This window comes from Ictalurus punctatus, chromosome 2 (assembly GCF_001660625.3).
Source record: "Ictalurus punctatus breed USDA103 chromosome 2, Coco_2.0, whole genome shotgun sequence".
Lineage (NCBI taxonomy): Eukaryota > Metazoa > Chordata > Actinopteri > Siluriformes > Ictaluridae > Ictalurus > Ictalurus punctatus.
This window is the reverse complement of record NC_030417.2, coordinates 657,831-671,552: the sequence shown is the minus strand read 5'-3', so window position 1 is coordinate 671,552 and position 13,722 is coordinate 657,831. Positions and strand designations below refer to the sequence as shown.

Here is a 13,722-nt window from a genome sequence, read left to right as displayed (position 1 = left end):
TGAAAGTGTAATGTTATTTACAAAAATAAATTAAATTCACAAAGTAAAACTTCAAATAATGTGTAAATAATGTGTTTTCAATACAGCACAGGGTGAATTTTATTTTCAAATGAGTCTTTTGGTTTTTTTTTTTTTTGCATTTCCCATACTTTTTCGGAATTGGGGTTGTGCACTTAATTAAAACCAGAGGTTCACTCATGTTGGCCTACAGTATGCGCCAATCTGTGTTCATTATAAATAACTAACAAACATGTCTAAAAATGAATACTGACTTTCCTTCATGTAGTTTTCCACCTAAAATATCGGCCATACTAAGACATTTTGTTCATTTCACATGTATGCCTAATGTGCATAGCAACAGACCTGTTTTTAGTTCCCTGATGATCTAAAGGGGAAGTAACTTTGTTTCTACTGGACTACTATCCCCCAGATGGTCTCATTACTTGACCTGTGTACAAATATAACTACCAACATTTCTTAAAGAACCACTTTGCACAGTAGTTGCAAAATCACCTTGGCTCCAGATCATAGAATTGCGTCTGTATTCCTGACATTATTAGCTCTTGAAGGATGGTGGAAGCTCAAAATTCAGCTGTACTTGAAGTAGAAGATTTTATAGAGTACTGTTATCCTGAATCAAATGTCTCATGTGTGAAAATGTCTCATAATGTGGTGGCAAAAACTGTATTATATTCGATACTGGTGTTTGCAATGGCCATTACAATTGTAGGGAATTTTGTGGTCATCATCTCTATAGCTCATTTCAAACAACTTCACACACCTACAAACATTTTGGTGATGTCTCTGGCTCTGGTGGATCTACTTCTGGGAATCACAGTCATGCCTTTCAGCATGGTCAGGACTGTGGATGGCTGCTGGTACTTCGGAAAAGAATTCTGCTATTGGCATTCTACTTTTGACTTTCTCTTCACCGGCGCATCAATCTTTCATCTGATTTCTATTGCTACAGATCGATATCAAGCTGTGTGCTATCCACTTCAGTACCCTACAAGAATAACTCTACCTGTCGCAGGTTTTATGGCAGCTCTGAGTTGGATTTTGGCTACAGTGTATGCTTTCAGCACTGTGGGTTCAAAAGCAAATGAAGCAAACTTACAAGATTACATTGCATCTATAGAATGTTTCGGAAATTGTTTCTTTTTAGTTAATGCGATATGCGCTTCTATAAGTACATCTCTTTTTTTCATTTTGCCCGTCTGTATTATGATTGGTCTGTATGCTCAAATATTTCTGGTTTCAGAAAAGCATGCAAGGAAAATGGAGGGCACAAAACAGAACAGAACTGATATGACCTCAAACAAAATTTTTCAAAAGGTGAAGCATGAGAAAAAAGCAGCAAAAACTCTTGGGATTGTTGTAGGTGCATTTAATTTATGCTGGATGCCATATTTCATTACATCTGTTGTTGATCCTCTTTACAACTTTACCACTCCTGCAATCGTATATGAACTATTTGTGTGGTTGGGTTACATTAATTCAACATTCAACCCCATCATATATGGCCTTTTCTATCCATGGTTCAGGAAAACACTGTATCTCATTGTTACACTAAAAATATTTGCTCCTAACTCCTCTGACATAAAAGTTTATGCGGCTTGAAAGAAATTTTAATACTTAAATAGTTAGAATACTAAAAAGTATTTATTGCTTAAAATAGATATGGACAATGAAGAGAACAGATTGTATTTGAATTGGTATGCAGTCATTATTTGGGTACACTATAATAACTGGATTAGTCATGTCTTGGGTCTAACAAGCTTGACAGTGTTGAAATGGCTATTACTTGGCCATTTAAATGGCCAGTGTTTCACAGTAGACAAGGCCTTATTCCAGAAAAGAGGGGCTTGTGATGCTTGTGCAAGTTGCTTTGACAGAATGAGTAGAGGACAATTTTAATTAAATTATGCAAATAAAAAGAGGTTAATCAGTGGTTATATTTGATGAACTTGTAGATAATGTTTGTGCTTATAAAAAAGGTTTGGGGAAATGTGTACCGTTTCCCAGTATACTGCCAACTATAACGATCGATGTGTCCACACATCTGCCAGGAATGCACGATGCCTCATAGATTTTCAATGAATACAAGTGTTCTACAGGATTACAAAGTTTCATATGTGACAGTGAATGTGTTATAGATATTACACACCCAGGAATGTGAAAAGATAATTTAGGTTTTCCAATTTCGTTAGATACTTTATGTATCTATGTATGTTTTTCATGCATAGAAGTCTAATGTTTGTGCCAAATCATCCTGTACTTGCTGTCTCATTGTGTGACATAAACAATGTATTACTGATGATCAGAGTGACAGCACACAGGCTGACGTAATCCTGTACATGTCTCATTAGTTTTTAATAACCAATATTAGATAAGAGTGCAAAGTAAACAGCTTTTGACAGTAACACCTTTGATACCTGTGAGAGATTCTCCATTAATAAATGTAAAACGTGAAAAAAGGCCTCTTGAGCATATTAGATTAGATTTGATTGTAAATCAATACATTCTTTCATTCTCATTTTGTAGTTATCAATAATGAAAAACCTGAATTGAATATAACGGTCAATTATAATTCGTAAAATGATCACTTCTGCATTTTTTCAGATTGGTACAAACAATATTTGTGATCCTTTGCTCTCACTGACTAAGAAAATGCTTTTCTGATTGTCTCGCACAACTTCAGTTATCAGTAATGACTTACTAGGCCAAAATATTTCACATAATCACAGACAGATCTAAGCTCCAGATCAAATCTCTAGTACTTGTAGCTTTGTTTTGCGATCATTTTCTGATTGCAGTTTATTTTAAACATACTGCTAAAATGTTAGAGGTTAAGCAACAAATCTGAAGGACAAGTCTAGTCCATTAACATGTAGTAATATAAAAAGACTGGTTAGACAGCATACAATAAGCATAGTTAGTATAGTATAAGTATAAAAAATGAGTCATTTAACACTCATATTTCAACATAAGCTGGAAACATTAGTGTGGCACTGCATATTTTTCACTATTCAATATTTTTGCATGGCCAGTAGTTTGAGAGGCCAGGATCAGGAATCTAGTGCATAAGTGCCAATAAAGGGGCAGGGGAATAATAAACATCACTCAGAACAACAGAATGCACCCAAAGAATGGCAAATAGGACAACAGGACTTGACTAGATCCCAACAAAATTTGTGGTACCAGTAATATTATAGCTGGCAAAAAGAAAGAGAAAGTGCTCCCAAACATTGGTATTGTGAAACTGCTGAAAAGAGGAAACGCAGGCAACAGCAAGTGGCAAAAACTACTGTATGTCCCCAGGAAAGTCTTTTTCATTGCAACACTTAAGAAGTTACATAACAAGTGCAACAACTCAGGAGGCAAAACCAGGTCTGCAGCAGGAAATTGGTGACTTTTTCTCACTCCGAAAAGTCAGCACCCACTGTTAATTTGCAGACCTTGGATAAACTGTGTTGGTGTTGGATGTTGTACTGTGCAGGTGCTGTTGAATATAACTATATTGGAATTCAAGTTCAATACATTAACATTTTCAAGAACATATAGCTCAAACAAATCAAAACAAAATCAATCTTTGGCCCTTTCCTTTTCATGCTATCCCTTGGCCTATTGCTTTGTCTGCCAGGGCCTTAATTTGCAGTGATATATTCATAATACCCTGAGTCATGTTAGAATTCACGTATTGTTTTGCAAACACTTATGTTATTAATAATGGGTTATATGAAATAAATAAATAAATAAATAAATAAATAAATAAAATCCAGGAAAAAAGAAAAATCCCTTTCTGACAAATAATGCTTAACATTATTGGACTGGTCTAGATAGCAAATAGGCCATTAAGATCATAAATCAAACATTTAAATCTAAAGGTGAGATCTGCAACATTTTTCAGTCAAAGATGACAGCTATCTATGCATTTGTACGTATTTAATAGCATAATAATAGCATAAATAACTCTTTACTAAAACTAGTTAGTAAATATGACTACTGACTTTCTTAAAGTAAGAATCATTTTTTTACATGAGACTGCAGATCATAGACTGTTGCACATAGTTTCAGGTTGAATGATGCTGGAAGCTGCAAATTCATCTTTACTGGAAGGGGCAGATTTGAATGAGTACAGTTATCCTGATTCAAATGTCTCCCGTGTGGGAAATGCTTATCCTAAGGCCAGTAAAATGGTAAAAAGGTTTGATATTTTTGGGCTCAGGAATGGTTGTTACAATTCTAGGGAATTATGTGGATATTAATTCCATAGCTCATTTTAAACAACTTCACATGCCTACACATATTTTGATAGTGTCACTGGCACTGGTTTATGGCATACAACAGATATGAACAGTTAAGGGCACTGATCACATTTATTTTCATTCTGATGAATAACGAATACAAATAACATCCTTTTTGGCATGTCACATATTAGAGAATATCATAAATTCCAGTGAATGTTTAATCAACAGGTCTCTCATGGAACAAAGCAAGACCAACTAGAACAGTCAAACAGTGAAACTACTACTAAACCATACTGATTAGAGTTTTATCATTTCATTTGATAATTTATGTTTCTGTGTATGTTTCGCATGCACAGAATTCTAATGTTTGGGCCAAGTCATCATATACTTGCTCTTTCTTTGTGTGAAATAAACCCATGTACTGCTAGTGACCACACAGGCTGATGTAATCTTGAAGAGGTCTAATTAGTCTGTGGTTTCAGATGACATCAATTAGATGAGAGTGTGAAGTCAACAAGCTATTTTTGCCAGTAACAACTTTGATTGCAAGGATACCTGTGAGAGATTCTCTGTCACATAAACTTGACACTAATTTGTTTTGATTCATGGAAGCAAAATATTTGTGCAACATCATTTTGTCCCTCAGTACTGCAAACGATCGGGGAATTATTGTTTTGATAATAATTAGGTAGTCCTAATAAACAACAATAACCAATTGTATGAGAGTGTGAAGTCAATAAGTTATTTTGTCAGAAACACCTTTAATTAGAAGGATACCCGTGAGAGATTCTCCATCATTAAATGTGGGAGGTGATAACTGCTCTCTTGAGTACCTTAGACACTTGTAAATCAAAACATTACCTTTTGTTTTTTGTATGTTTATCCATAATGCAAGGACTGAATTGAATAAAAGAGTCAACTGTAATTTGTAAAATGATAATTTCTTCATTATAATGAAATGCAAAGAATACATCTGAACTGAAATGGTCACTGCCTAACAAAGTGCTTTTCTTATTATGTGTCACACAACTTAGGTTGTCTTAGTTGTGTGACACATTAATCTATGCATGAATTTAAGCAATATATCTGTTAGTACCCATGCAGTTTAGCACAAGAATAGCTTGAGATTTTGTTTTTACAGACCTAAAACTTAAAAGGTGTAGCAAAAAGGTTGAGCCACCCCCAAATCCCAACTGCACTGGACATTTCTGTTGGCAATATGAGACCATATGTAAATTACACACCAACAAAACTAAACTAGGCACATGCTAAAAGCTGGAAGGTAATTCAAACGCTGAATAACCCTCTGTACACAGACCCACACTTATTTGTAGGGTACACAAATTATGATATAGCAAATAATCCCTGCTGTCAGGTCAGCGCCATATCTACAACTCCAAGAATGCATCACGGCCTACAAACATGGCCACTGCAAACTGGAATTCCCAATCTGCTTTGCGGCCTACAGACACGGTATCACTCAGTGTTGAGTACTCTTTTGACATGCCAAGCCTTATTATTGTGCCTGTATATGTCGTAATAAACCATTTTAACCTGCACCTGCAGCCCTCTCTGCCAGGCAAAACACTTTGTCATCAGCATGGATGCAGCAGGTATGCTTGATTAGCCACTGGCTTTAGAGGACCAAGGCTGTCTTATTGAAAAGCAGCAGCAGCTAGGCATGACAAACTCCAAGCTAGCTCAGCCACAGAGTTTGCACTAGCTCTCAGAACTCTAGTCGCTGGCGGCAGCGGGAACCAGCCAGCACTTAAAACGGCCTAACATCAGGGTTTAAACCAGTTCATCCTCACCGTTGAGATGTTCAAGTTTCCCTGGTTTCACGTATCAACCTGTCTATCTGTCTATACCTTCTGTTAAGGAATTGAGGGGAGCGAAAGGTGGAATGGAATCCAGACAAAGCACCAAGTGCCACAGAGTCCATACAACTGGGACAGGCATAGTTAACCGTTGTGGAACGTCAAAAGCACATGCGAGTGAGACTTTGCTTTTATTGTGGCTCATCGTGATAACTATCGCATTTCTTTGCAGTTTTAAAAACTCTCTCAACCCTCAAAGTTCAACGTAAGTCGGAAAATGTATGGCACAGTTTCGTCTTCTGTATTGTTTCAAAAGTATCAGTAATTGTGTAAGTCATAATGCAGAATTTGGGGATCAATATTTCTGCACAGACAGTAGTTTTAGAGGCCAGGATCAGTACTGTATATTGGCATGTATTCGGACACACACAAAGAACAGCAAATAGAGAAGAACTTGACCAGATCCCAGCAAAATGGGTGGTACCAGTACTGTGAAAACATTGACAAAGCTGCTGGACACCAGTTGGCAAAGAGAGAGTGTCCTCAATTGTTGCTATTTTGAAAATGGTACAGAAGAAAAACAGACAGCAACTACTGTCACAAAATGCCACACTGTTAGAACTGTGACTAGTTTCTTCCTGTAGCATCGCTTTGCCTCTTTCACCATTCTGCACACACTGTAGCCACATGTTATAGGCAGCGGTGAGCTATCTCAGAGCATCATGGATGGTTTTATCCACCCACAACTTCTGGTTAGGAAATGTTCTGATGATGGGTTTGTGGACTGCATCATCCATCAGTTTCCAGATAAATCCCACAACTCCTTCCATAAACTCATTGATGTCATCAGAACTGTGCTTCAACATGTCCCAGTCTGCCTCATCTAGGAGTATCCTGCAAAGCAGCCACAGATTGGTCCGTCCAGTGAGCGACCTACCTATGAACCGGAACTTCCTGTTTCAGCCTTTATTTGTATCTAGGCATGGTCCAATATTCCAAAAAGGGGTTGAGACTGTCTGAGGTGGAATATAAACGGCACTTACTATGACCGAGGTAAATTCCAGAGGAAGGTAGAAATGGCTATATTTAATGGTCAGGATCTCCAGGTTGGGAGTGCAGTAGCACATGAGTGGGATAAGGCACGTGCTGTTGCACCAGCTGCTGTTTACCATCAGACAAACTCCACTTCCCCTTGACTTCCCAGACTCTATTACTCTGTCCATGCAGTAAAACGAGAAGATCTCAGATCTCATCTCATGAATCTGTGATCTCATGTATACAGAAGTGGTTAGACAGCACTTTCCTCCAAATGTGTTACACTTTGCTGTGACAGAGCATGAACAGCAGTTCGAAAAGATGTGGAGGTTTTCAAAGTCCTTACTCAACGGCCTTGCTCAACAGTTCTCTGGCAGGCCTTTGATGTGAACTCTCAGTCCAGCAATGAACAATGAACCTTAACCTCCGAGGCACAACAAAAAGTACTGAACTTGGCTAGTTAGAGAGTGAGCCAGTAAAATATGTATTTAAACCTTTAAATATACAAGTGAGATGTGCAACATTTCTTGTCCTTAAGCCACAATTGACAGTTGTCTATATATTTTTAAATATTTAGTAACAGACATTAAATAAATATTAAATACAAATCTGTGTTCATTGTAGTATATATATATATATATATATATATATATATATATATATATATATATATATAGAGAGAGAGAGAGAGAGAGAGAGAGAGACAGATAGATAGATAGATAGATAGATAGATACAGTTTCCTGTTGATCAAAGAGGGGTGTAACTTTGTTGCTATTGGACTACTATTTCCCAAGCGGTCTCTTTACTCAACTAGTAAGTAAATATAACTACTAGTATTTCTTAGACCGCAAATCAAAAGCTGTTCTACACACGTTTGACATCTTCAAATTGAAGGATGCTCGACGCTCCAAATTCATCTTTATTAGAAGCAGCAGATTTGAGAGAGTACTGTTATCCTGAATCAAATGTCTCCTGTGTGAAAATTTCTCAAAATGTAGTGGCTAGAACCGTGCTATATTCATTACTGGTGTTTGCAACAGTTATTACAATTCTAGGGAACTCAATGGTCATCATTTCTATAGCTCATTTCAAACAACTTCACACACCTACAAACATATTGGTGATGTCTTTGGCTCTGGTGGATCTGCTTCTGGGACTCACAGTCATGCCGTTCAGCATGGTCAGGTCTGTGGATGGCTGCTGGTACTTCAGCGAAGAATTTTGCTTTTGGCATTCTAGTTTTGACTTCTTGTTCACCGGTGCATCAATTTTCCACCTGATTTTTATAGCTGTAGATCGTTATCAAGCTGTGTGCCATCCGCTTCAGTATCCTACAAGAGTGACTAAACGTGTTGCGTGGCTTATGGCAGCTTTGAGTTGGACTATAGCTGCAGGGTATTCTTACAGTCTACTGTTAACAAAAGCAAATGTGGAAAACCTGGATGACTACGCTGCATCTATAAACTGTTTGGGAAGCTGTATTTTTTTGATCAATGCACTATGTGCTGTTTTAAGCACATTTATAGGTTTAATTTTGCCATGCTCCTTCATGATTTGTCTGTATGCTCAAATATATTTAATTTCCACAAGGCATGCAATTAAAATTGGGGCCACAAAACAAAGCAGACACAACAGAACCATAAAGGTTTCACAAAGGGTAAAACATGAGAACAAAGCAGCAAAAACCCTTGGAATCGTTGTAAGTGCATTCCATTTCTGTTGGATGCCATATTTCATTACATCTGTTGTTGATCCTTTTTTGAACTTTACCACCCCTCCTAGTCTTTATGAAGTGTTTGTGTGGTTGGGTTACATTAATTCAACTTTAAACCCCATCATATATGGTCTTTTCTATCCATGGTTCAGAAAAGCACTGTACCTCATTCTTACACTGAAAATATTTGCTCGTAACTCCTCTGACATAAAGGTTTATGCAACCTGATGTTATATATATTATAATTAGCACAGAATGAATTTGTTTTAAATGTTTTTTGTTTGTTTGTTTAATTCAATACAGATGACATGTCACCAATCCTTAAACATAGAATTATACATGCTCTAATATAAAGGTCTGCCAGTATTTCACAGTAGTTAAGAACATTTACAATTAAAAATCTGTTTATATTAAAAGACTCAATCCTAAAGAAATATTCTAACAGAAGCTTTGACACAGCATTGGATACAATAACAACATTTTAAAATGTTACTGTTTTATTCACTCAGTGTGGGGCAGGAATACTGGATTCAATTTTGTTTCACTGCACCTAAGAACAGTATCATTCAACAAAATGTGTACTTTTCCAAGTGTGTTTAGTTACTATACTATATAGTAAATTTATGTCATATTACAATTGTATTTATTATATCCATTAGGGTGAGTTGATAGGCAGTGTGTATAATAAATTGGTATAAATGTAGTAATGTACTAATAAATACATTTTGCATTAAATATGACAGGAAGAGCCTATTTATTCCATAACAGATGCAATGCACTAACAATAACCATTTGAACAGACTAAACAAGAAACGTCTATATTTTAAGCTTTATTTTAAACTGTCATTTTCCAAGCAAGATGAAGCACAACTGCAATGAAATCACTAGCAAGCCCCAATCTCTATCAATCAAACAGACTAGTGAGATCCCTGGTATGGCAATACTGCAAAGGCCTCATTGAGATTATATGACATATAGGTCTAAATCTAGATCTATATCCAAGTCTATATCTCTGGTAAACATCAATATTTTCAATGGTATATGCTTCCTGAAGACAGAAAACATCACCAAATAATCATTACTGAGGTCGAGTTTAACTCACTAATAGATACCATTTTGCTGGCAAGCACAAATCAGCCGCAAAACAAGCTAAATAAATCAGCCACTGTGGCTAGTGATGTTTAAAAAAAATCTTTTTCATGCTATCCCTTGATCACATCCTTTACTGTCAGGGCCTCAATTTTTCACTGAAATGCTCATGATATCTACTACGCACTTCTTTGCCAATAATCACTCAGATAAATTAGATACGGAATCAATTATTGTAACGTACTTTCTTATTTTAGGCCCTTAGTGATCTTTCTTTATATGTATATTTCTATAAATCTCATCATTAATAGTGAGGGTATGATGGTTATTTTCCACCCTACAATTTAGAGCCTGGGCATAACTTTAACCCCTAAACCCCACCTTAAATCAGACACTCACTAAAACTTTGTACACTGTCAAATATTAAAGGTAATGAAACACTGGTCTACATGCTTAATAACATCCGAACAAGATTAGAGAAGTTACTCCACTTATAAACCACTGTAAACACACTAGAGTATAAACAAAAAAAACTCAATAATTTCCAACAGATCCATACATTGTAATATGGATTCAGATGTCCAAATGAATAAACGAGCTGGGTAAATTATCGACTGCTCACACGTGATGCTTAGCAGCACTGGACATAGATGGTTAGTAAAATTCAACATTATGGTGAAACCTGTCATTTATAATATTTTAGCAAAAGATTAACAAAAGAAAATTTCAAAGACTAATCCATGTTAAAATTAAAAACCAGTTACATATTTGCATGGCCAGTATATACATATTTTTGGTCCATGTTGTTCAGAAGTAAAGGTAATTCCATTCCTATTAGACTATTATGTCCCAGGTCGTCTCTTTCACCCAGCAGGATGCAAATATAACTTCATGCTTTTCTAACAAACAATCATTTGATACACGATCTTTTTTGAGACATAAGGGCGAATTGGCGGGAGAGCATGTCTGGTTTAGTGTTCTTAAAGCCCAGATGGTAGGTGATGGTAAAATTTAATCAACCAAAGAACAAGGCCCAGCATGCCTGATGGGAGTTCAGATGCTTGGCAGACTGGTTCTCGTGGTCGGTCCAAACAATGAAAAAGTGCTCGGCTCCCTCAAGCCAATGCCTCCATTCCTCCAACGCCAACTTAACAGCTAGTAGCTCACGACTGAGAATGTGTACCACATGATGAAGCGCAAAATAAGGCAACGAGTCTTTTGGTTTCTTTTTTTTTTTTGCATTTCCCATACTTTTTTGGAATTGGGGTTGTGCACTTAATTAAAACCAGAGGTTCACTCATGTTGGCCTACAATATGCGCCAATCTGTGTTCATTATAAATAACTAACAAACATGTCTAAAAATGAATACTGACTTTCCTTCATGTAGTTTTCCACCTAAAATATCAGCCATACTAAGACATTTTGTTCATTTCACATGTATGCCTAATGTGCATAGCAACAGACCTGTTTTTAGTTCCCTGATGATCTAAAGGGGAAGTAACTTTGTTTCTACTGGACTGCTATCCCCCAGATGGTCTCATTACTTGACCTGTGTACAAATATAACTACCAACATTTCTTAAAGAACCACTTTGCACAGTAGTTGCAAAATCACCTTGGCTCCAGATCATAGAATTGTGTCTGTATTCCTGACATTATTAGCTCTTGAAGGATGATGGAAGCTCAAAATTCAGCTGTACTTGAAGTAGAAGATTTTATAGAGTACTGTTATCCTGAATCAAATGTCTCATGTGTGAAAATGTCTCATAATGTGGTGGCAAAAACTGTATTATATTCGATACTGGTGTTTGTACTGGCCATTACAATTGTAGGGAATTTTGTGGTCATCATCTCTATAGCTCATTTCAAACAACTTCATACACCTACAAACATTTTGGTGATGTCTCTGGCTCTGGTGGATCTACTTCTGGGAGTCACAATCATGCCTTTCAGCATGGTCAGGACTGTGGATGGCTGCTGGTACTTCGGAAAAGAATTCTGCTATTGGCATTCTACTTTTGACTTTCTCTTCACCGGCGCATCAATCTTTCATCTGATTTCTATTGCTACAGATCGATATCAAGCTGTGTGCTATCCACTTCAGTACCCTACAAGAATAACGCTACCTGTCGCAGGTTTTATGGCAGCTCTGAGTTGGATTTTGGCTACAGTGTATGCTTTCAGCACTGTGGGTTCAAAAGCAAATGAAGCAAACTTACAAGATCACATTGCATCTATAGATTGTTTCGGAAAATGTTTCCTTTTGGTTAACGCGGTATGCGCTTCTATATGTGCATCTCTTTTTTTCATTTTGCCCGTCTGTATTATGATTGGTCTGTATGCTCAAATATTTCTGGTTTCAGAAAAGCATGCAAGGAAAATGGAGGGCACAAAACAGAACAGAACTGATATGACCTCAAACAAAATTTTTCAAAAGGTGAAGCATGAGAAAAAAGCAGCAAAAACTCTTGGGATTGTTGTAGGTGCATTTAATTTATGCTGGATGCCATATTTCATTACATCTGTTGTTGATCCTCTTTACAACTTTACCACTCCTGCAATCGTATATGAACTATTTGTGTGGTTGGGTTACATTAATTCAACATTCAACCCCATCATATATGGCCTTTTCTATCCATGGTTCAGGAAAACACTGTATCTCATTGTTACACTAAAAATATTTGCTCCTAACTCCTCTGACGTAAAGGTTTATGCAGCCTGAAGTTATATATATTATAATTAGCACCGCTTAAATTTGTTTTAATTGTTATTTTGTTTGTTTGTTTAATTCAATAGAGATGAGATGTCATCAATCCTTAAACATTATATATGCCCAACACTTTCACTTTCATGATGTACATCAGTGTAGACTCTAATATAAAGGTCTGCCAGTATTTCACAGTAGTTAAGAACATTTACAATTAAAAATCTGTTTATATTTAAAGCCTCAATCCTAAAGAAATATTCTAACAGAAGCTTTGACACAGAATTGGATACAATAACATCATTTTAAAATGCTACTGTTTTATTCACTCAGTGTGGGGCAGGAATACTGGATTCAACTTTGTTTCACTGCACCTAAGAACAGTATCATTAGAAAAAATGTGTACTTTTCCAAGTGTGTCTAGTTACTATACTATATAGTACATTTAATTTATGTCATATTACAATTTTATTTATTATGTCCGTTAGGGTGAGTTGATAGGCAGTGTGTATAATAAATTGGTATAAATGTAGTAACGTACTAATAAATACATTTTTCATTAAATATGGCAGGAAGAGTGTTACGAAACGGGACTGGAGGCGGATGCAGGCGCAGATCGAAGTCTTTATTTATAAACAAACAAACAAAACACAGGGAGCGCGGTCTATAATTAACAAGATTAATCATGAGACTACAATCTAGGCACTGCACGAAAACAAACACGAAGCTACGACCGGTAGCATGCTACACATACATGCTACCAACGTGACCATACACCAATACTCGTTAGACATTGTAAAGTAAATACTGCGCGAAGTGCGCAGCCACACGAGGGGTTTAAATACCAAACTCAATTAAACCAAAACACAAACACCTGGGTTAAATCAACTAATGCTTAAACAGCGGGATAACCAAAACAAACAAGAGGCACGTGTCCATATCCAAGAGTCTAATGCATGCGCACTTCTCTGCAGCAGTCTCTGCGCTTCGACACCGCAGCGCCCTCTGCCGGAGGGAGTGTAACAGAACCCCGCTCTAAAGGCGCTCCGGGAGGAAAAAAAAAAAAAAAAACCCTCCAACGGGGGTTCTGGGCCCCTGTGGAAGCTGTCTCT

The 13,722-nt window shown here is 36.8% G+C and overlaps 3 protein-coding genes across 3 annotated transcripts; all 3 read left to right on the top strand.

Moving 5' to 3' along the window:
* Window positions 1-570: 570 nt before the first annotated feature.
* Window positions 571-1,620, top strand: LOC108275381 (trace amine-associated receptor 13c-like). The gene has a single exon (XM_017486162.3). It carries the CDS (start codon window positions 571-573, stop codon window positions 1,618-1,620), a length of 1,050 nt encoding a protein of 349 aa, XP_017341651.1.
* Window positions 1,621-7,998: 6,378 nt separating this feature from the next.
* LOC108275389 (trace amine-associated receptor 13c-like) lies at window positions 7,999-9,045 on the top strand. Its single transcript, XM_017486173.3, has one exon. The coding sequence runs from the start codon at window positions 7,999-8,001 to the stop codon at window positions 9,043-9,045; it is 1,047 nt and encodes a 348-aa protein (XP_017341662.1).
* Window positions 9,046-11,578: 2,533 nt separating this feature from the next.
* Window positions 11,579-12,628, top strand: LOC108275398 (trace amine-associated receptor 13c-like). The gene has a single exon (XM_017486183.1). It carries the CDS (start codon window positions 11,579-11,581, stop codon window positions 12,626-12,628), a length of 1,050 nt encoding a protein of 349 aa, XP_017341672.1.
* The last annotated feature ends 1,094 nt before the right edge of the window (window positions 12,629-13,722 follow it).